Genomic DNA, 23340 nt, shown 5'->3' on the forward strand with positions numbered 1-23340 from the left:
CATAATAATACAATTAAGTTGTGCTTCACAGTCGGTCAGAGCAATAGCATAAGACAGAATAAAAATAAGAAAACAGTTAAAAGTTGTATTTTTTTATTTACAATATTTTATTGTGAACATATTTTTCTAAACTTTCAGAACTTTAGTTTTTTAACCCTAAGAAAAAGCTGATGGCTTACTTGTCAGCCTGAGGTGTGATATGATGATCTGTATAAACTGGACATGAATGCATGGTAGGGTTTGGGAATAATTAGAGTTTTTCATTGTTCGTGTGTGTTGTATCTCACAGCTGAGGGAACTAGAAGTCGAAACTAAGCTGAGAGGTGGAGCTGAGTCAGATCTCTTTTAATTACAGTTAGTAATCTGTATAGACTGAGGAGGAGAAGAAGAATGTGACCAAGCTTCAGGATCTTGCCGTCAAACTGCAGTACCTTATCTTGTTCTTTGTACTGTACTGTTGTTCTTTGTCATTCCATTTCCAAGTCAAAAACCTGATTTATGAGTAAAGTTACAATTTAATGACACTTATGTTTGTTGAAAAGTGTACTCTACTGATCCATAAAACAGTTTAAGTGCAATTTGGCTCTATGTTTCTTAATGTCTCTTAATGTTCCAGTTTTGAGTACCCGGTTCACAGGCTGAGAGCTGGAAAGGGAGCTTTTTATTCAGGTGATAGCTAATAATTGCATTAGAATTGTTCACACATACTTTGCTGGTTAAAAGCTAAAAAAAAATGACTAAAAGATTTGAGTCTGACTAACACCACCATGGATTAATCATTTTATTATTTAATATAGTGAAACTAATTTTAAGCATTTCGCAATTTCCTAGCAAGCTTCCAAGAAGTGTTTATTGTTGTTTTCCAATTTACTATTCTTAGAAGAACTAAGTAAACAGAAAATAATAAAGTTCTGTAATTAAAACTTTCCCAACAGCAACCACTGTCAGGCCAGTGTTTAAGAAGATGTTAGGACTTAACGGGGACTCAACGGCACTTGTAACAGTGAGGCACTTGCTGTTCTGGAATGACAATTAGCTTAGTATAAGCTGAAAACCATTGCAAGAATCCAAGTACTCTCTTGTGGCTTCTTGTTGGCCAGTATTGTCAATGCTATGAAAGCTCAGCAGTATGACAGCAAATTAATAGGAATCCTAATAGTGCTCTAAATTTATGACCAGTATTTGTTGCCAACTTAGCCTGCTTGTAAACACAGTGCTGACTGCTGAGTGACCTATTTTAAATGAACCCAGCTTTCATCAAAGATCACACAGGCCAATAGTAATTGAAGTGCTCCTATGAGGGTTGGTAAGAAGAAGAAGAAAAAGACGAATCAGAAGAAGACAAAGAACTTTATGAATGTTTGTAAAATGATTGATAATTAATATAGTATTACACAACATTATATTATCTTTGAGGAGTATAATGTAAGACAGTTGTTTTCTTATTTCTTTATTTTTATTTGTGGCACAGCTGGGGTGTCTGCTACAATGGAAAACTACAATGTGAAGGACATGGCTATAACTCAATATTGTACACAGCAGGCTACAGGAGGCATGAAGGAAGTATTAATTAGATGCAGTTAAAGGAGCTTTTGTGCTTGGCACCAGAGGAGGCACAGGTGTTCCAAGCCCCCGGACAGATTGTATTTATGAGATCATATTACACTAGCAGGATGTGAATTTGTGAGCCAGTACATTTTTCGGGGTTAGCTTGAGCATTGTAGTGCACATACCCAGCAGCTGAAAGATATAGTCTCATATGACTGACACAAACTATGTTCCTTTAAACAAAGCTGTTAGCATGTCTCTAATGAATAACTGACCAATTAGGCAAGCAGCAATTGTCTGCTTGAACAAGGAGTGAAACTACTACAATTTAATGTTATTTATTTTCTCACTCAAACTACTGAAGTGTTAGGCATTTTTTTCTCATTTCATAGGAAACATTCTACAAATATGCAAGAAGGCAAGCACTGTTTAGTTCACAATATTCTCAAACAGTTAAAACTGTATTCTGTACTTTTTATTTATATGATCATATATAACATATAATAGCTCCAGTTCCAGCATGCTAATTAGTATTAGCTTATTAATGATCTGATGCAATAATATTGTTAAGCACACATAGAGAGTTTTATAGTTAGTCTCACCTCTTCAAGCTTTCTTTTTCCTTCTTGTATTTTTATGTCACTATAAGTTACTACATTTCATATTAAACTAATAAGTTACACGGAGAAACAAAATCACCTGAAATTTCAGTCTTATAAAGGGGGCACTCTAGAATGTTCCCCTTCTCTGTCTGTACCCTTTTTCTGAAAACATAAAACAAAGATTAAAGTCAAAGAACGAAAGCCAAAGACACTACCCATCCTTCTCCCAGTGCTACTACCCCGTCATGGAATAATCTCACACTCTTTTAAAGCTTCTTAGGCTCCTCCTTGCCAGACATGGTTGGCATGTTTTTACTCAGTTTAGGGCTTAGTGCAGAGGGCCATCTATAAGCATCTACACACCCAAGGACATTCAAAGGAGAACATTAGTCAGGACAATCAATCTCTGCCCATGTACCCATTGGCACCTTCTAAAAAAAAGGCTTGTTTTATTCACTGTATCCCAGCAGATTAAGTGTAAATTGTATGATGTTTGGATTCACAGTAATAAAAAAGTTTAAGCAAGAAATCATTAAAAACTTTACATTTGCATACATATGCAAACTTCAAACCGTACTTATCAACTATCAAAGGTCAGTTTAAAACTAATTCTGCAACTTGAAGCAGGTTAGAGTCTTTCTGCTCTGGGGTTAATCACACTGGTATTTGAAAGTCTTTGTAATTCTACTGCAGGGATTCATTTATTTGTTGTTTTATTGATGGCAGAGGAGAATACAGTCTAACATATCTGCTTATCACCTCCCATAGGTATTTCATTGAGCTGAGATCGGATTCATACCATTTTCAAACGCATCAAACCATTAGCTGACCCCTCACACCATGTGGATGAAGGAATTGTCATGCTGGAAGAACCAACTTCCCATTCTGTCCCATCAGAATATAACAGTTTCATCACAGGACAAAGGTGATCAATCAGAACAACTCTTAAGTGATTTACAGTACAAGGCTTTCCTCTAAAGGGGGCCCAAACATTGTCAACAAAATACCTCCCAAAGCAAAACAAAGCCACCGGATCCCCTCACTGTGGGGGTCATGCATTTGTGCTTTTCCTTTAATTTGTCAATTGTGTGTATTTGGAACTGTTGTTACATTTTGTCACCAGAGATGAAAAACAGCGTGTGTTCAGGGTAGCCCAGCACAGCTTTATTTGTTTTTGTGTTTTAGGAAATAAAATAAAAAATGCTGCTAAATTAACATGGATGGAATCACAGATTTATATTTGTATGATATGTATGAAATAGTGTGTAACCATAACTATATCAAGATCATGCATACAAAGTTTTTAACAAGCAAGTTGACCCTGTTAGATCTTAAAACATCTATGGCAAATGCTATTAAGGGTGACTGAAAAAAACTGAAGACATTTGACTTTACTTGGGAAGCACGTGTTCTGCATGTTTGCTCTGAAAACCCACCTGTGCACAGAGGTTATATGGATTACATACCTCAAGGTCATCTCTTTTGAAGAATGAAGGATTGCTAAATTCAAAAAGGCAAAAAGAAAAAAACAAACAAAATACAGCTTTGTTTTCCTTTTTACCTTTATGAATTTATTATTAAGCTAAGCCTTAAATGTAAAAATAATCCCGGATATAGTTTTCATTCACTTTACTATTACAGTCCTGGCATCTCTAAAATCTTGTTTATTGCCACAGGTCTTATTTTGGGTCTTATCCCATTCTAGATGGCAACTGTTCATCCACTCCATTCCAAGACGATATGTAATCTCTTCTAAGCTTTTATGGAATGGCGCTCAATATCAGTTCAGACATCTGAGATGTATGCTTGTCCTGCAACTGTACACCAGTGACATTTATATGCTTCTCCAAAACCACAGCCTGTGTCATGACATGTTCCACTAGGATGATTAATAATAACATTGTAGAGAAGCAAGAACCAGACAGGCTTGTATGTTAATTAAATATTATAAGAATATATTTTCTACAAATGGTTAGAATCTTTGACACGTGCGCAACAACTGTTCTACACATTACAGAGCTAAATCAGATGATACAATGAGTGAGCATTAGGAGAAAAAGACTCATTAATCTGTTGATACTAAAATGTGTTTAAATCAGTCGATCTATATTGAATGTTTTGACCTTGCTTTATGGAACAGTTGTTCACTTGCTGCCCCCTTTTTTTATTGGACCACCAAATCTGACATGTGTGAAGAGCAACTGTACACCAGTGACATTTGGTGCTTCTCCAAAATAAAAAGTACTTCTAATATACCTTCTGCTCCTACTGCTATGATAATAATAATAATAATTATTATTATTATTATTATTATCATTATTGATAGAAGTAATAATAGAAATGTATTATTAATAAAAACATTGATGCTCATAAATCGAGTTCATCTTTTATATGAACAGCATTTTACACATCTAAATTAAGAAAAGCCTTGTTACATGCCTTGTAAGTTATATAAATTATCAAATGTAAAATATCTGCTGTGTTATCGTTCAAAGTAATCGATCTTGCAGTAATTTTCTTTCATCTTCAATCAGCACTATGTCTTATGACTGCCCAGTTTGGCCACCTTCTGTTATAAATGTGCTTGCAAAGCAGTTTAATCACAGCAACTGTCACTGTCGCGGGATTAACGGCAACATGGCAAGAATACATGACCAAACTGAGCAAGGCACACCTACTGAGGAAAAAGTTCTCCCTCTATAAAAGAGGGTGCTTCAGTCTGAGTCAGCAACTGATAGGCTTCCAACTCAGGTAAGAACATTAACTTCAGCTATTTTGCATTGTGAAACACAATTTTATCATAGCTTTGGGATATTTAACACTGCACGTTTTAATGCTTTTAGAATTGTTTACGGTTACTACTACTACAACTAATAATAATAATTTTAGCAGTAGTAGTAGTAGTATATTTTGAAATTAATGGACACCCATATTTATTATAGTTGATGGTTTGTTATTAGGATTCAAGCAACAGAATCAAGAGTTTACAGTTTTCTGCTGGGACTAAGGAAGGTACATTATAGTGTATTTTCTGTGATATCTGAACAATTCCCAAACACACACATTAGCATGGGGATGTTTATGAAAACAAAGACAACAAAGAAAACAAAACCTCTCAACCTCTCAATTTCAGCCCCCTAAAGTTCCATCATGAGCACAGATGCAGAGATGCAGGCCTATGGCCCTGCAGCCATTTACCTCCGAAAACCTGAGAAAGAGAGATTAGAGGCTCAGAACACTCCTTTTGATGCCAAAAGTGCCTACTTTGTAACTGATGCTGATGACATGTACGTGAAGGGTAAACTCGTCAAAAGAGAGGGTGGCAAGGCAACTGTTGAGACACTTACAGGAAAGGTAAGTAAAACAATTAATTCTTCAACTTTCTTAGAAAAGATTAGACTCAACTTTATGGATTATGCAATGTACTATGTTAAAAAAGGTTTTGTTTAATTTTATTCTTTTTCAAATGCAGACAGTCACTGTAAAAGAGGATGACATCCACCCCATGAATCCTCCAAAGTTTGATAAAATTGAGGACATGGCAATGATGACCCACCTCAATGAGCCTGCCGTGCTGTTTAACCTCAAAGAGCGTTTTGCATCATGGATGATCTATGTAAGCTTTAATCTCATAATATACTTTGCTTGTATTTTCTCTGAGTAACAACTATATATATGTTTCTGTGTCTTTGTTATTACAGACTTATTCCGGCCTCTTCTGCGTCGTGGTGAATCCCTACAAGTGGCTTCCTGTGTACGATGCTCAGGTTGTTGTGGCATACAGAGGCAAGAAGAGGATTGAGGCTCCACCCCACATCTTCTCCATCTCTGATAATGCCTATCAGTTCATGCTCACTGGTAAAATCAAAGTTGATTAAAGATTCAGGTGCATGGGACAATGAGGATTGTCAACTGTAGGTTTAATATGCGTGTGCTCTTATATTTCAGATCGTGAGAATCAGTCTATCCTCATTACGTAAGTATAATATAAACATTACAAGAACACTTCTTTAGTAAAAATCATAATTGTATTGCAAAGTAAAAATCATGCTTTAATTCCCCAGTGGAGAATCTGGTGCAGGAAAGACTGTAAACACCAAACGTGTTATCCAGTATTTTGCAACAATTGCAGTAGCTGGAGCTAAGAAAGCTGAAACATCCTCAGGAAAAATACAGGTAAAATTGTGTTCAAATCAAATGTGTTTGTCACAGGTGATTGCTGCTGCTGTTTTTAAACAGCTGTTTGATGTCTCTGTGTAGGGTTCACTGGAAGATCAAATCATTGCAGCTAACCCTCTGCTGGAGGCATATGGAAATGCCAAGACTGTGAGGAATGACAACTCCTCTCGTTTTGTAAGTATTCATGTTCTGGACTCTAAAATTATTTTCTTACACCTACTGTTATCCAGAGCCAAACTGACATTTTGTGGTAAATGTTCAGGGTAAATTCATCAGAATTCACTTTGGCTCCACTGGAAAACTAGCCTCAGCTGATATTGAAACATGTAAGTTAGCCTTATTTTCCTTTTGTAGTTAGTAGTATACAAATGAAATGCCTGTACTGTTTGATCATCACACTTCCTATTCAACAATTGTTCACAGATCTGCTGGAGAAGTCCCGTGTCACCTTCCAGTTGTCTGCTGAGAGAAGCTACCATATCTTCTATCAGCTGATGACAGGCCACAAGCCTGAGCTCCTGGGTATGTGATGAACTGAACAAGACATACTGTAAATTACTTTCCATACCCCCAGTTGTTTTAAAGAAAAGAATAGTCTTTATCTGGGAACCACTCCAATTAAGCTACTTCTTTTGTTGTTTGGGGAAAAAAGAAAACATTATTAATTAAATAACTTTTTAAGGTGCTACCTCTCCTCTCTCTCTCTCTCTCTTTCTGTTTCTCAACCCACTATATCCTTACACCCACCCAAACATATAATTTCACATAATTTCATAGTGTAAAGTTGTGTTTTTAACATATAATAATCTTGAAGTTACTGTTGGTTTTACTGTTTTCTTCCCCCAGTTTTCCTAACCTAGTCACTTTCTTCTCTGTGTTATATAAATCCTTATGTCAATCACTAATCTTGCGCAATTAAAAAACAATAAGGAAATAACCATGTTCCACTCAAGCATTTCTTCTACTTTCTTCTAGAGTCTCTTCTAATCTCCACTAACCCTTATGACTATCCAATGATCAGTCAGGGTGAAATCACAGTCAAAAGTATCAATGATGTGGAGGAGTTCATTGCAACAGATGTAAGTTGATGGTAACGTGTAGAATAAAGGCAAACTGTCACAATAACTTGTTTAAAAATTAATGCTGTGCTTGGATTACAGACTGCGATTGACATCTTGGGCTTCAGTGCTGACGAGAAGGCGGGCATCTACAAGCTGACTGGCGCTGTGATGCATCATGGCAACATGAAATTCAAGCAGAAGCAGCGTGAAGAGCAGGCTGAACCTGATGGCACTGAGGGTAATCAAATTGATTTTGTAATATTACATCCTCATGAAGTAATAATTCACATTAACTCTTAGAACTACAGTGACATCCATAGCATTAACCATTCCCATTTAGACAGATAAATATCATACTACCATAATATAATGACTGAGCAGAGTGACTGCCTGCAATTGTTCATAAAATGTAAAATAAATCTTTAGCACTGCTATCAATGTGGATTTTAGTTGTGTTTTAGCTCATTCCATAGTGTTAACATTTCTTTGTTACATAATGAAACATGTTTGTTTTTCCAATCAGTGGCTGATAAAATCGCCTACCTCATGGGCCTGAATTCAGCTGACATGTTGAAAGCTCTGTGCTACCCAAGAGTCAAGGTTGGGAATGAGTTTGTGACCAAAGGTCAGACTGTCCCACAGGTAATTTTTTTTAAAATTGAAAGGATTAAAAAAAAAGTTTCATTTTAAAATACTTTTTACAGTGTTATCCAGGAGAATGTTGAATTCTCTTCTTCCAGGTCAACAATGCTGTCTCGGCTCTGTGCAAATCTGTATATGAGAAAATGTTCTTGTGGATGGTTATCCGTATCAATGAGATGCTGGACACAAAGCAGCCCAGACAGTTCTTCATTGGAGTGCTGGATATCGCTGGGTTTGAGATCTTTGATGTGAGCATTTCAAAAATGTGAGACTGGATTTAAAGATAAATATGATTTTTTTTCATGATATGAATTAGCTTTCTGTTACTACAGTTCAACAGCTTGGAGCAACTCTGTATCAACTTCACCAATGAGAAACTGCAACAGTTTTTCAACCACCACATGTTTGTCCTGGAACAAGAGGAGTACAAGAAAGAGGGCATTCAATGGGAGTTCATTGACTTTGGTATGGACTTGGCTGCCTGCATTGAGCTTATTGAGAAGGTAAGACCATTCAGATGTGCCGTTCAGGACTAAAATGGCAGTTTCTGACTAGGTACTAAAATACAGATTTTTCCTGAATACAACTTCTCTTTTCAGCCAATGGGCATCTTCTCCATTCTTGAAGAGGAGTGCATGTTCCCCAAGGCTACAGACACTTCTTTCAAGAACAAGCTGTATGATCAGCATCTTGGCAAGAGCAAGGCATTTGAGAAGCCAAAGCCTGCAAAGGGTAAAGCAGAAGCACACTTCGCCCTGGTTCACTATGCTGGTACAGTGGACTACAATATCAATGGCTGGCTGGACAAGAACAAGGACCCACTGAATGATTCAGTTGTGCAGCTCTACCAGAAGTCATCAAACAAACTGCTGTGCTTCCTGTATGCAGCCCATGCTGGAGCTGATGGTAGGAAATAAATAATGTAAAAAAATACAGGGCAGCTGTGGCTACAACTGTAGCTTGCCTCCACCAGTGTGTGAATGTGAGAGTGAATGAATAGTGGCATTGTAAAAGCGCTTTGGGTGCCTTGAAAAGCGCTATATAAATCCAATCCATTATTATTATTATTATTATGACCATTTGTGAATACTCATTAAATATGTTTCCTCTAGGAAATGAAGTTGAATCAGTGATCACACAGTTATTGTTTTCATTGAAAATATGGTTTAAAATTAAATTATTGTAAAACACTCACTATAGCATTAGTTATTCAGTTCTCTTAATTAAGTGTATTGAACAACAGATGCTGCTGGTGGCGGCAAGAAGGGTGGTGGAAAGAAGAAGGGTGGTTCTTTCCAGACAGTGTCTGCTCTTTTCAGGGTATTTTGAACCGCCACAAAAAAATATATTCAAATGTATTGGTTTATTTTAAGCAGCTATCATTTGTTTAAATATGTCTCCCCCCCCCCCCAGGAAAACCTGGGCAAACTGATGACCAACTTAAGGAGCACTCATCCTCACTTTGTTCGTTGCCTGATTCCCAATGAGTCAAAGACCCCAGGTATAAAGCACACAGTCATACTGATTTAAAAAAATGTTAAAAGTGACATATTGAAATGATTTAAACTATATGAATTTTTAACTTTCAGGTCTTATGGAAAATCATTTGGTCATCCATCAGCTGAGGTGTAATGGTGTCCTGGAGGGCATCAGAATCTGCAGAAAGGGTTTCCCCAGCAGAATCCTCTATGGTGACTTCAAGCAGAGGTGACTTCTGTTTTCTTTATAAGAAAGTTAAAATAACTTCAAAGGTACTGGAAAAGGGAAAACACAAGGACAATGGGTGCAAAATCCAAGTAACATCACTATATTTTCTTACAGATACAAAGTGTTGAATGCCAGCGTCATCCCTGAGGGACAGTTCATCGACAACAAGAAAGCTTCAGAGAAGCTGCTTGGCTCCATTGATGTGGATCACACACAGTACAAGTTTGGGCACACGAAGGTACACTTTATGATGACCTTTACAACCTCCAGTTGTATTAAACAGAACTAATTCATGTGAACTAATTTGTTTCACTTCAACACAGGTGTTCTTCAAAGCTGGTCTGCTGGGCACTCTTGAGGAGATGAGAGATGAGAAACTGGCTGAGCTGGTGACCATGACTCAGGCTCTCTGCAGAGGATACCTCATGAGGAAAGAGTTTGTGAAGATGATGGAGAGAAGGTATAATTCAGAAACAATATGTCAAATTACTATTTAAATATCATGTGATGTTACGCAAAAGCAGTACGTCAAAGCATGGTAATTTGCGTTGTTTTTGTAGAGATGCTATCTTCAGCATCCAGTACAACATCCGTTCATTCATGAATGTCAAGAACTGGCCATGGATGCATCTGTACTTTAAGATCAAGCCTCTTCTAAAGAGTGCTGAGACTGAGAAGGAGTTGCAGAACATGAAGGAGAACTATGAGAAGATGCAGACAGACCTGGCTACTGCTCTGGCCAAGAAGAAGGAACTGGAAGAGAAGATGGTCAGCCTGCTGCAAGAGAAGAATGACCTGCAACTTCAAGTAGCAGCTGTGAGTAACAAGGGGGAGGAGAAAATGCATCTTCTATTATAATAATGCTCAATTAGCTGAAAAATAACCACATATTAGTCTATTTATCAGTATGACTTTTTGGCTGGTGTTTGGCTGTGAGATGTGCTGTAACTGAGAACTGTGCTGAATTGCTGTAATTAAAAACATGATAATATTCTTTATTTATAAAAGTATGATAATAATTATTCTTCTTATACTATAATATAATAATATAATTCCCATATTTCTTGCCTTGTCACAGGAAAATGAGAATCTTTCTGATGCTGAAGAAAGGTGTGAGGGGCTCATTAAGAGCAAGATCCAGCTCGAGGCAAAACTCAAAGAGACAAGTGAGAGACTGGAGGATGAAGAAGAAATCAATGCTGAGCTGACTGCTAAGAAGAGGAAGCTGGAGGATGAATGCTCTGAGCTGAAGAAGGACATTGATGACTTGGAGCTCACCTTGGCCAAAGTGGAGAAGGAGAAACATGCCACAGAAAACAAGGTTCAGTTCATGTGATTGTAGTTTTCACCAAAATACATACACATAATGTGTTTATATGCTGTAATGTCTTATTTTGCCATGTTAATTTATTAACTTTCATGGGAAATTCCCATGAAATTCCCAATTATTATTTATTTCAGGTGAAAAACCTGACAGAGGAGATGGCATCTCAAGATGAGTCAATTGCCAAGTTGACTAAGGAGAAGAAAGCCTTACAAGAGGCCCATCAACAAACACTGGATGATCTCCAGGCAGAGGAAGACAAAGTCAACACTCTGACCAAAGCCAAGACAAAACTGGAACAACAAGTTGATGATGTAAGAAAACATCATCTTTTTAAAATTAAAATTTTATATTATTATGAATTATTCAGTTGTAAAAAATATGTAACATTTTTTAATAGCTTGAGGGTTCACTGGAGCAAGAGAAGAAGCTCCGCATGGACCTTGAGAGAGCCAAGAGGAAGCTGGAGGGAGATTTGAAACTGGCCCAGGAATCCATAATGGATCTGGAGAATGACAAGCAGCAGTCTGACGAGAAAATCAAAAAGTAAAAAACAGTCACTGATAAAGTTCCTACACTTGCATTCAGAAGAGCCACAGAGCTGTCAGAGTCATTTCTTTGTCTTCTCCATTTACAGGAAGGACTTTGAAATCAGTCAGCTTCTTGGCAAGATTGAGGATGAGCAGTCTCTTGGTACTCAGCTTCAGAAGAAGATCAAAGAACTCCAGGTACCATTATTTTAGGTGAATATTATGTTCAGTAAAACTAAAACATGTCAACTCAATAAGTCTTTGTGGTGTTATTACCCTAAAGGCTCGTATTGAAGAGCTGGAAGAGGAGATTGAGGCTGAGAGGGCAGCTCGGGCTAAGGTAGAGAAGCAGAGAGCCGACCTCTCCAGGGAGCTTGAAGAGATCAGTGAGAGGCTTGAGGAAGCTGGAGGAGCAACAGCTGCTCAGATTGAGATGAACAAGAAGCGAGAGGCTGAGTTCCAGAAACTGCGTCGTGATCTTGAAGAAGCAACTCTGCAGCATGAAGCTACTGCAGCAGCTCTCCGTAAGAAGCAGGCTGACACTGTTGCAGAGCTCGGAGAGCAGATCGACAACCTCCAGCGTGTCAAACAGAAGCTGGAGAAAGAGAAGAGCGAGTACAAGATGGAGATTGATGACCTCGCAAGCAATATGGAGGCTGTTGCCAAAGCAAAGGTATGCAATTTTGAGAAAAAGCGGCTATCTAAACAATGAAAGAGCGCAACAGTTATATCTTTCCTGGATTTGAGTCATGACAATTATGTGCAATTTATAGGGCAATCTGGAGAAAATGTGCCGAACTCTTGAAGACCAGTTAAGTGAGCTCAAGTCCAAAAATGATGAGAATGTTCGCCAGCTTAACGACATGAGTGCACAGAGGGCAAGACTCCAAACTGAGAATGGTGTGTATCCAAAGATATGAAGTATGTAACTGTATTTCATTTAGTAGCCGTTTTAAGTTCAGAAACAATTTAAGTTTCAAACAGATGATATTGTTTGTGTTTAAAATACATGGTGATTTTTCAGTTATGAAAAGTATTTTTCTTTAATCTGTTTTGCCCAGGTGAATTTTCTCGTCAGCTTGAGGAAAAGGAAGCTCTTATTTCCCAGCTTACCAGAGGCAAACAGGCTTACACTCAACAGATTGAAGAGCTTAAGCGACATACTGAGGAGGAAGTGAAGGTACCAGATGTCATATTAAAGAAGTATTATATTCAGCATTACATACATTGTAAAAGAACATTGATGAACCATGGATCTGCAAGTGAAAACAAGAATAAATGCAAGTTACTTAATGTCAACTTATCTCACATTAACTATATGTCACAACCTATATCTCAGATTTAGAATAACTTTACATTACTTTGTCAACATGCTCACTGAGAGATAAAAGAAAAGCAAAGACATTTATTATTATTTAAAATGTATTATTATTAACAACAGGCCAAGAATGCCCTGGCTCATGCTGTTCAGTCAGCACGTCATGACTGTGATCTGCTCAGAGAGCAGTTTGAGGAGGAGCAGGAGGCCAAGGCTGAGCTGCAGCGAGGAATGTCCAAGGCCAACAGTGAGGTGGCTCAGTGGCGATCCAAATATGAGACTGATGCCATCCAGCGCACTGAGGAGCTGGAGGAGGCCAAGTACATAAATGCTTTCTTCTCTTTTGTGAATAAAAATGTAATACTGTATTACTTTTAATACATAATGGAATTAATACAAGCAAATTTTTGCAAATTGCAGGAAAAAGCTTGCCCAGCGCCTGCAGGAGGCTGAGGAATCCATTGAGGCTGTGAACTCCAAGTGTGCCTCACTGGAGAAGACCAAGCAGAGGCTGCAGGGTGAGGTGGAGGACCTCATGACTGATGTGGAGAGAGCTAATTCTCTGGCTGCCAACCTTGACAAGAAGCAGAGGAACTTTGATAAAGTAAAGTTTAAACATAGCCAATATGCTAACAAGAGGAATACACCAATAATGACAACTAACTGAATAACCTATATTAAAATAGGTCCTGGCAGAATGGAAACAGAAGTATGAGGAGAGCCAGGCAGAGCTGGAAGGAGCCCAAAAGGAGGCTCGTTCTCTCAGCACTGAGTTGTTCAAGATGAAGAACTCATATGAAGAGGCTCTGGATCATCTTGAGACCATGAAGAGAGAGAACAAGAACCTGCAGCGTATGCACCCATAACTTGACAAAAAATGTCAAAGAATATAGATCTGGATCTAAGATAATAACAACAGTTTGGTTCATTTTTCTACTTTAGAGGAGATCTCAGATCTGACTGAGCAGATTGGTGAGACTGGAAAGAGCATCCATGAGCTGGAAAAAGCCAAGAAGACTGTAGAAAGTGAAAAGGCTGAGATTCAGACTGCCCTTGAAGAAGCAGAGGTTTAATATTTTTTATGTCAATATTATTTATTTTGATGATTCTACTTGGTATTTGTTACTTATCTGACTTATCTCGCAGGGCACTCTGGAACATGAAGAATCCAAGATTCTTCGTATTCAGCTTGAGCTAAACCAAGTCAAAAGTGAGATCGACAGGAAGCTAGCAGAGAAGGACGAGGAGATGGAGCAGATCAAGAGGAACAGCCAGAGGGTGATTGACTCCATGCAGAGCACTCTTGATGCTGAGGTCAGGAGCAGGAATGATGCCCTGAGAGTCAAGAAGAAGATGGAGGGAGACCTGAATGAGATGGAGATTCAGCTGAGCCATGCCAACAGACAGGCTGCTGAGGCCCAGAAACAACTGAGGAATGTCCAAGGACAGCTCAAGGTGACCTTTTTTCCATATCATTAGTTAAAGAAACAGAATAAGTACTTATTTATTGATTGATTTATTTCATCAGGATGCCCAGCTGCACCTTGATGAAGCTCTCAGAGGACAGGAAGACATGAAGGAGCAGGTCGCCATGGTGGAGCGCAGAAATGGTCTGATGGTGGCTGAGATTGAGGAGCTGAGAGCCGCTCTGGAGCAGACAGAGAGAGGACGCAAAGTAGCTGAGCAGGAGTTGGTTGATGCTAGCGAGCGTGTCGGACTGCTTCACTCTCAGGTTTGTTTATAATGTCAAGAAAAATTTAACCTAATGTAATTTTAATTAGGAAATACATTGTAAATTTACTGTAAATATCTAGTACCGGTATATGAACTTAGAACATATTTATATCATATAATCTTTCCTAAACCTTTAGAACACCAGTCTTCTGAACACGAAAAAGAAGCTCGAAGCCGATTTTGTGCAGATCCAGAGTGAGGTGGATGATGCTGTGCAGGAAGCAAGAAATGCTGAAGAGAAAGCAAAAAAAGCCATCACTGACGTGAGTTTAAATCTCTAAGTAATCTGTTCTATTAAACACTTCACTTCCTTTCAGTGATAATAAAAGGTTGCCATAGATTTTTAAATAGATTAATTAAATGGAAAAAATTATTTTAGGCTGCCATGATGGCTGAGGAGCTGAAGAAGGAGCAGGACACCAGTGCTCACCTGGAAAGGATGAAGAAGAACCTGGAGGTCACAGTCAAGGACCTGCAGCACCGTCTGGATGAGGCAGAGAACCTCGCCATGAAGGGTGGCAAGAAGCAGCTCCAGAAACTGGAGTCCAGGGTATGAAGTGTATATTGTATGCTTATATACATAAAATATATTTTGATTAAATTATATGAATTTAAGTTTTTCTTTATATTTGAAGCAAAGTTAATTATTTATCATGGCATTAAAGGTCCGTGAACTGGAAGCTGAACTTGAAGCTGAGCAGAGACGTGGTGTTGATGCTGTTAAAGGAGTCCGCAAATATGAGAGGAGAGTGAAGGAGCTCACTTATCAGGTAAGTCTTCTTTTGCCAACAACAAGCAAACGTGCCCTTTGTCTCTTCTCAAATACCTCTTAAGTAACAGCTGTATTTTGTGTAGACTGAGGAAGACAAGAAGAATGTGACCAGACTTCAGGATCTGGTGGACAAGCTGCAGCTCAAAGTCAAGGCTTACAAGAGACAGTCTGAGGAGGCTGTAAGTCAACTACAATTATATGCCAAATCTGCTTCAGCTTGGTTCATAGCACGCCCATTGACTCCCCTATAACCAAGTCAGTATTTTTGTAAATCCTTTACAGGAGGAGCAGGCAAACACTCACATGTCCAGGCTCAGGAAGGTCCAGCATGAGCTGGAGGAAGCTCAGGAGCGTGCTGACATTGCTGAGTCCCAGGTCAACAAGTTGAGAGCCAAGAGCCGTGAAGTCGGAAAGGTGGTATTTCATTTGCAATACTTTTTGTTATTGCATTCCTACTGCAGTATATCCCTATAAGCATTAACTCTATGGTCTGTATCTCTCTCTTGCTTTCAGGGAAGTGACTCGGCTGAATAGGAAATGCAATCTAGTTGCAGCATTTAAGAGTTCATACAATATGAACAACTTTCTCTGTAAATCCTCAATAAATGGTGAAAATTTCCAAAGTATTATGTTTTCTTTTTATTGCTTAGCATGTTCTACTTCATATGGTCATGTTTTCAGCTCTGTGGGTGGAGTAGACGACCCATATGCTCCAATGCTAAATGCAGATGTCAAAGTTCAGAATTCAGACCAAAGGAAATGATTCCCCATTTATTGCTGTTGGTTTTTTTTATCATGTTTGTTTTGGTTTGGTTTTTGTCACATCTTCACAGAGTTTAACAGACCAAAGGTTTTAATTCAAGATTACAATTATAATTGACACAAAGAATAAAATTCCTTACAGTGTATTTACATTTAGAAAATTTGCAAAACTGAAAACAATAGACACAATATGTACTGTAAATTTAGCTAGCAAAGGACTATCCTTCAAATGACCCTATAAAGCAGAATCAACATAATTTCTAATAAGAGCTTTTAGCAATACAAATACAATTTTTTTGCTACTTTTTTTTTTTACATTTAAATCCCATAATTTACAAGTACATTATTTGCCACTCTTCTTCATATCTTTCTTTACAGCGCCCTTTCCTTTTCCATGCTGTGCCTTTTCCCTCACCTTTCCAAGTTCTCCTTTCCCCTTTTGTCCTTCTTGAGCCATTCCTTTCTCCAGGTGAGTCTTTTCAGTTGGGGAGAAGGAGTTTACATCTGCACTGTTGTGGCTGGTCACAAGCTTCCCCTGTTCATGTGAGCATGTAGGATGTGCTTTACCAGTCGCACCTTTGTTGGGAGATGGCGGCCTGGAGTTGTTTTTTCTGGGACTGGAATGGCTTGGAGAGCGATGCCTGAACTTAACATCTTCCTTCATAACAAGGTTTAGGTCAAAGGACAAGGGCCTGCCACATACTGGACTCAGAGGTATCACAAGGTTGTCCCCTGGGGCTCCAAGAGTTAGATAGACATCTGGAAATGCATCTGGCTCATTGGCATTCTTCTGTTCATTTTCCAGAGAAGAAAAGAGTAGTACTGAAGGCACGTCTTTTATTATGGCAGTACCTTTGGGTAATAAGTTATCTTACAACTTACCTCCTGAGGTGTGAAGCTCACAGATACACTCACTGTTACCTGTAACATGTCACAAGTCACTGAACTCAAACAGTGTTACAGAATCTCTTATCAGCTTTTTTTGTTTTGTTCTGTTTTTTTCATTTACTGGGATATCAGCCTTTGTGTTTCTAATTCAGGAGGCTTTCAAAAAGGAGAATCTGTTTGTCCCATACAGAAACATATAATATTTTAGAGAATAAAAATACTGGTAATTTGTTATACTCTACTAATGTGTGTTTACTTGTTATATATTTGTCTACAAACTCGAATGTACTGAAAAATGGAAAAATGAAGAATTTACCTTAGCTGGGAAATTAGACTTCTTCTTAAATTCTCCCTTGGGAATAAGTGAAGCAGATTTGGGTAAGGCCTCGGTGGAAGCAGGCTTTCCATATGCCATTTGAGGTTGTGAGGCAGGTGTAGGACACTTTTTTGAAGTTGTAGGTGTACATTTAGCCACTGTGATCTGTGGTAGTGGAGAGACCTTACAGAATAGAAATGATGAGAGTCCGTTAAACTGGCAAGTGTTTTGCAGAAAAACAAATGATCAGTTGCAATTTATTAAAATATAATCAGCAGTAGAATGGTGGAAAAACACTCTTAATTGAGGTTTTTGACAGAGTGGTAACTACATTTAGAGCCATGAAAGAAATTTTGGTCATGGTTGTGTAGTTACAGTACTGTAGACAAGCCAAAGGTTACGAGAGATAGCCTAAGGTCTACATAATGGTCATTTACAGTTACATTTAATGGTTGGATATGATGGGTCTCTAAGTATGACAAACTGAGAGAGAGAGAGACATGGTGTCCTGCATGCACTTAACTTGCATAGAGTTAAAAGAATATATATATAACCACATTTATTACACTTTTCTTAATTTTCACAGTACCAATAATTTAGATGTTGTGTAACTTACTGGGATTTCAGCTGTTGTATGTCGTTGTATGTCTACTTTTCCTTCAGAATTTCCACTTATCCCTGGCAAGGTAGGAAGTGCAACGCGCTGATCATCTAGTCGTCGCGACTGACTGGAGGTGATGATTTTGAAGAACGCCTCTGCTTCTGCGCCTGAAATAATTATTCTTGACATTTCAGAGACAAAATACTCATATTCAAGTGCACTGTGCATTTTTCTGACCTATGGGTACTTTATTCAAAGCACTGCCATTGTGTGTAGGTGAGGAAGGTGTGCTTCTGCTGGGTTGTAAAAAGCAGCGTTGCTCTTCCATGCGTCCACTTTGTATTCGACTTATCATTTTAAGGAACTGCTCCTCTTCAGCTGCGGATATTCCCTAAATTGTTTTACAGAAAGATATGTCATAAGAAATGGGACAACTCTCAAAAAGACATAGCAAACAGAGGCTGCCATTAAGCAATCAATACAGCTATGTTATTTCTTTAAAAGACTAGATAATAAAAGTTCTAGTCAATCACTATATAGTTTTTGTGGCTTGCTTAAGAAATATAAAATTACAGGGCAGAAAAAGTATAGGTAAAACAATGTTGAGTGATATGTGGTATGAACATTGACCTGCCCACGCTGTTCAGTTTTGTCACGGTTTAATGAGGCAGACCTCCAAGGAGGTTTATCAGATGTGCGCTGAGCTGATGGAGTACCCAGATTCTGGAAGATGTGGGGTGCAGAACATCTCTGTTCATCCATCCTTGAGCCCTGTGGGTAAAAAGTTTGATTGAAGCAAAACTGATAAATCTATATGTGCAAAAACTTCGTGGATACTTAACAAAGAAACAAAAGCTGTGAATAACTTTTCGCAATGTTACATATAGGGCCAACCTGGACTTTGGAAACCAGATAACACAAGTAGCTTGCATCCGTCTCAGCAGCAGTGGGTGTTAATGTGGTACCTCCATTCTGTATTCCAGGTAATGAAGGAAGGGACACTCTCTGGTCGTCCAGCCGTCGGCCCTGTGAGTTGGCCAGTAAGCTGAAGAAATTATCAGAATCTGGGCATTGGATGTTAGAGAAAAATAAAATACTTGTTAGCTTCATTGAGAAATATATGCGCTGTTATATATCAACGTACAAAACAACTGAGTTTTCATTTAGAAAAAATATCAAATGCAAAAAAAAAACCAAAGGGAAAATTTTCTGTTTTCTGACCTTGGGGGATTTCACTTTGACTGAAATGGTGCTTAGGTGTGGACTGGGGTGTAGCATTTAGGACACATCGCTGTTCATCCATCCGGCCATGGTGGGAATTACTAATTAAGGTAAAAAGATCTTCCTGTTCAGCTGGAGTCAAGAACTAGATGGGATAATGTGAATTTTGTTAAGTGAATGAATAATACAAAAATATAACACATGCAAAAAGAAATGGGGTGATCTAAAACCTCATTGTTTAGTGTCGATGCTGTTTACAATTTCTTTTGGGGGGCTAAAACTGAAAGCGCGGAGATACCTGTTTTTGAGGATTTTTATCCTCACTTTTTAGTTGCTTTATGATGTCTGAACTGGAGCTGAAGGAGGCTGACCGTAATGGGTTTAAACCGGATTCAGACTGATCCTTGTTTGATGAACACGGTGTCTCTGGGGGTAGGATTTGAGGTAATGAACACCTTTGATCATCCATTCTGGAGCCCTGAAAATAGATTAGGTCAGCATTTTTGATCAATACGTTGACTATAAATACATAAAATAATATGGTTATTAAACTCTTAACTAAAAAGCTACACTTGTAGTTGACAGCTGTGGAAAATCTGCCTCAAATGTTTTAATGTGGCATTCCTGTTAAAACAGACTCAAAGCAGTCATCATTTCAAGCAGTCAAGTTCCATGCAGCATTTTGATACTTTGTATTAAAAGAGAACAAAGAAAATTCCTTACTTGAACTTTAGAGACCATGTAACACAAGTAGCTTGAATCTCCCATAGCAGTGTCCTTTTCATTTTGTAAGCCTGGTAATGATGGAAGCGACACTCGCTGGTCATCGAGCCGTCGGCTCTGAGTGTCGGCCAACAGATTGAAGAACATTTCAGGATCTGTCACTGGTCAAATACAGCAAATTTTCAATATAAATATTTAATCTGTCAGAACCTGAAACAGTCAGGTTCATAAAGGAAGTTTAAAATGATGAATGCAATTTATCAAAATGGCAAGAAATTATTGAATTTTCAGCCATGTTTAACATACTTGCAACAGTTTTTTTCTCTGTGTATCTGGGCGTGCAAGGAGCACTCTTGCTAGGATCCAATGAGCAGCACTGGTCCTCCATGCGTCCACGCTGTCCATAGGTAATCATCTCCATGAACTTTTGCTGTTCAGCAGATGATTCTGACTTTTTGGGTTAAAACAGCATGATAAAGCCTCAATGAATGGGGTGATGTATATGTGATAACAATTATTAAACAAGTCAACATCAACAAATCTAATTGTTACAGCTATCAGAATAACACTGTTATAACTTGTTAACACATTAACAGACCTTTATAGAATTTGAGCGTTCACGTTGAGAAGGAATCTGTAATTGGTCAACTGGAACTGACAGATGCTTCCTGTTTCTATCTGAAGTACTCTCAGTCACTGAGATATGCGGTGCAGAGACATGATGATCATTACGTCCACTTTCCTGAGAAAACAGGTAATAATTGAGAGCTGATGTAATTTAATCATCAGTTTTACTTGTACAGTGTATCCCTCATCATATTATAGTCATAAGTCTAGTACTTGGTAATTAAATCCAGGCAACGATAAATGCGAGTTGACATATTGTCCCTGTTTATTATCTGAAGTATGGGATGATCTCTCATCTTTTGACCCTGTGGGAAGCAAGAATGAAACAATCAATAATCAGGCCAAAAAAGGGAGATGTATACTGTACTGTGGTATTTTCACTATTCCAACCTGCAGATGTCGTCTCTATTTTAGCAGGACTTAGAGTGCAACACTGTCCGTCCATTCGTCCACGCTGTGAGTAACTCATTATGTCCAGAATCTGCTCAAGTTCTGGGGATTCCTATTCAGCATAGAGATTGTTAAAATTGCTTGAACTGTCAACATTATAGTTTCTCAATATGAATAGTTTTTTCAGACCATCTTGACTCAAGGTCAAATGTGAATCTTAATGTAAAGATAATTCATCGTAATGGCTAATCTTTTTCCAATATCACAATAAAGATTCTGTAAAGCTAACATTGAACATTAAAAACAAATGAATTATAGTGTATTACATCAATACATGTATCTATTATGAAGAACTAAAAATGATAACACACATTTCTTTAACTAATTAGAAGAATTAATATATTTCTAAAATTTAAAGAATATAGTCCTCCCTATATAATTAGAACAAGAACATAGAAATCAGTTTTGCACTGACATCTTACCAGCAGAACATCAGAGGGTTTAGATTTTGAATCCATCCCAGCAGCTGCCATCAAAAAAATAACTGAAAAAAATAATATAAACCCCAAATGAAAACTAGATGCAAGAAAAGTGTTACAAAAAACTTCTATAAAAGATGAACTGTTATATGCATAAATGAAATGATACCGAATGATGCTTCTCTCAGTGTGTACTGGATATGAAGCGGAAGAAGGGTTTTAATAGTTTAGTCCTGAGTATAAACCGATTGCCATTAAGACCTCAGCGTCTGCCCTGTTCTTCATATTGCCATCTGTAATCCCAGATGAAAACATAATCCTCAGAGGGATGATCTTTTTTTTGTGGTAGGTGTGCATGCTCTCCTTTCTGACCTAACACTTTACTCAAGGTTCATGTTTACATTTTAAAGGCCCCACTTTCACTTCACATAGAGCAAGCAAGCAGGCAGGCAGCAGATAGACAAACGGGAATGCTAGAATGGTACCATGACTATAATCCCAAGGCAAGGGGTTACATGAAGAGCATGTGGGACCTGACAATGAAACAACTAGTAGCTCAGTTTTCCAACATGCGAAAGAAGCAACTGCTATCAGAACTAGAGATTTATGTGGTATAACTCAATTGATACAGGAAGGGGGAGCCAGGACTTCAGGTCAGGGAGAAGTGTCATCATCTCCATCCTCCTAAGAAGTACTGTAAGCTGCCCATACCTTTAGGCCTCAGAAACTGCCAGGAAAAGACTCGCAGCTTTGGTTAAAAAAAAAAAAAGTATACCATCAAAGGTGTACGATCCCCAGAAGGGACTAGTCCCCAGTCTAACTGTAGACCAGTAACCTGCCTCAGTACAACATGGAAGCTCCAGTCAGTCATCATAACAGCTAAAATAAAGAGGAACATGGCTCAATACATGAAATCCCAGAAAACACCAGTGTCAAATCACCAGCTACTGCTACCTAGAGCAGTCATTCGAGACTATAAGACCATACTGACCAACCTGTGCACTGTCCAGATTAAGTACAAGAAAGCCTATGACTCAATGCCCCATAGATGAATCTTAGAATGTCTAAAATATCAGATCAACAGGATTCAATTCAGAGCCTTCCTCATGAATTTGATGGGGAATTAGCAATCAACACTAGAGAACAACAATTGCAGCCAATTCTAGAAGTCACCATCAAGTGTGGGATTTCTGTTCTGCATAGGTCTGAACCCCCTCAGGCAGATCATTAACATGGATATGGATACAGACTATGGAATGGAGCAATCGTCTACCATATCCTCCACATGGATGACGTCGAGCTGTTTACCAGAATATATATCCAAAGCACTCTGTCAGTGCAAAATGTTCGTTGTTTCATCCTGGAATGCCATTCCAACACTCACTAACCTCACTCTCCTACTTCCTGTTGGCCACAGACCCCAAGGGTGCTGGACTTTGGGTGGGGACCTCTCATTATGAGGAGTTTTTAATGAGTTGACATCAGTGACATCCATCTCATCCTGAAGCCTGCTTATTATTCCACCTGGGTATCTAATGACCGGTAAGGACTGTGTAAGGACTACTCTGTCTTCTGGAAATTCCACCCCTTCCAGTGTGGATCACCTTTCCTCTTTTTGTGACCCTTCGGTCACACTTATTTAGTCAAAATGACATCCTGATATCCTTGCTGTGAATCTGGTGAGTTGGATCAGTAAATTGATGACTCGCTTATTCCTAGCATACAGATTAATGTCACCCATGTACATGTTGTTAATGATCACTCCACACCTGAATCATGTATCCACTCTTGGTGATGAGCTGGCTTAGGGGGTTGAGGCCTATACAGAACAGCAGACGTTTTCGAAAATATAAAGTTAAAATTTACCTATATGGAGAATACTAGTAAACTTTTTAGCATAATATGAACAAACTATA

At 38.4% G+C, this 23340-nt stretch overlaps 2 protein-coding genes and 1 pseudogene across 2 annotated transcripts; 2 read left to right on the top strand and 1 right to left on the bottom strand.

Moving 5' to 3' along the window:
• LOC102203292 (myosin-7-like) overlaps positions 1-622 on the top strand; it is a 4641-nt pseudogene extending 4019 nt beyond the window's left edge.
• A 4663-nt stretch (positions 623-5285) lies between these two features.
• On the top strand, positions 5286-16036 carry LOC102196493 (myosin heavy chain, fast skeletal muscle). Its single transcript, XM_005745333.2, has 39 exons — positions 5286-5504; positions 5623-5766; positions 5852-6008; positions 6099-6126; positions 6215-6326; positions 6411-6503; positions 6592-6655; positions 6753-6851; positions 7305-7408; positions 7490-7628; positions 7914-8032; positions 8131-8280; positions 8365-8535; positions 8632-8938; positions 9276-9352; positions 9446-9533; positions 9622-9739; positions 9854-9977; positions 10063-10199; positions 10300-10555; positions 10818-11060; positions 11201-11377; positions 11464-11609; positions 11701-11791; positions 11877-12266; positions 12367-12493; positions 12655-12773; positions 13035-13231; positions 13332-13515; positions 13598-13763; positions 13854-13978; positions 14058-14366; positions 14440-14643; positions 14783-14908; positions 15025-15195; positions 15311-15415; positions 15501-15596; positions 15700-15831; positions 15931-16036. The coding sequence occupies exons 1-39, from the start codon at positions 5301-5303 to the stop codon at positions 15949-15951; spliced, it is 5820 nt and encodes a 1939-aa protein (XP_005745390.1). The 5' UTR covers positions 5286-5300; the 3' UTR covers positions 15952-16036.
• A 150-nt stretch (positions 16037-16186) lies between these two features.
• On the bottom strand, positions 16187-21606 carry LOC102196954 (uncharacterized). The gene is made up of 16 exons (XM_013913902.1): positions 21594-21606; positions 21428-21489; positions 20946-21057; positions 20769-20860; positions 20527-20670; positions 20235-20379; positions 19929-20089; positions 19504-19683; positions 19206-19350; positions 18879-19048; positions 18615-18755; positions 18222-18375; positions 18000-18151; positions 17384-17566; positions 17062-17100; positions 16187-16969 (listed from the first exon to the last, which is right to left on the bottom strand). The coding sequence occupies exons 2-16, from the start codon at positions 21476-21478 to the stop codon at positions 16523-16525; spliced, it is 2316 nt and encodes a 771-aa protein (XP_013769356.1). The 5' UTR covers positions 21479-21489; positions 21594-21606; the 3' UTR covers positions 16187-16522.
• Between the last annotated feature and the right edge of the window lie 1734 nt (positions 21607-23340).

This window comes from Pundamilia nyererei, unplaced genomic scaffold (genome assembly GCF_000239375.1).
Source record: "Pundamilia nyererei isolate P.nyererei 1_Seehausen unplaced genomic scaffold, PunNye1.0 scaffold00158, whole genome shotgun sequence".
NCBI lineage: Eukaryota > Metazoa > Chordata > Actinopteri > Cichliformes > Cichlidae > Pundamilia > Pundamilia nyererei.

What these genes read in the sequence shown, in the direction of transcription:
- LOC102196493 (XM_005745333.2), top strand. Translation starts at nt 5,301, where the DNA reads ATGAGCACAGATGCAGAGATGCAGGCCTATGGCCCTGCAGCCATTTAC. An exon ending in CCACAAGCCTGAGCTCCTGG is followed by an intron (nt 6,852 to 7,304) that starts GTATGTGATGAA and finishes ACTTTCTTCTAG; the next exon opens with AGTCTCTTCTAATCTCCACT. An exon ending in AGAGACAGTCTGAGGAGGCT is followed by an intron (nt 15,597 to 15,699) that starts GTAAGTCAACTA and finishes AATCCTTTACAG; the next exon opens with GAGGAGCAGGCAAACACTCA.
- LOC102196954 (XM_013913902.1), bottom strand. Translation starts at nt 21,478, where the DNA reads ATGGCAGCTGCTGGGATGGATTCAAAATCTAAACCCTCTGATGTTCTG. An exon ending in AGAGAAAAAAACTGTTGCAA is followed by an intron (nt 20,090 to 20,234) that starts GTATGTTAAACA and finishes GTATTTGACCAG; the next exon opens with TGACAGATCCTGAAATGTTC. An exon ending in AGTCTAATTTCCCAGCTAAG is followed by an intron (nt 17,101 to 17,383) that starts GTAAATTCTTCA and finishes GACATGTTACAG; the next exon opens with GTAACAGTGAGTGTATCTGT.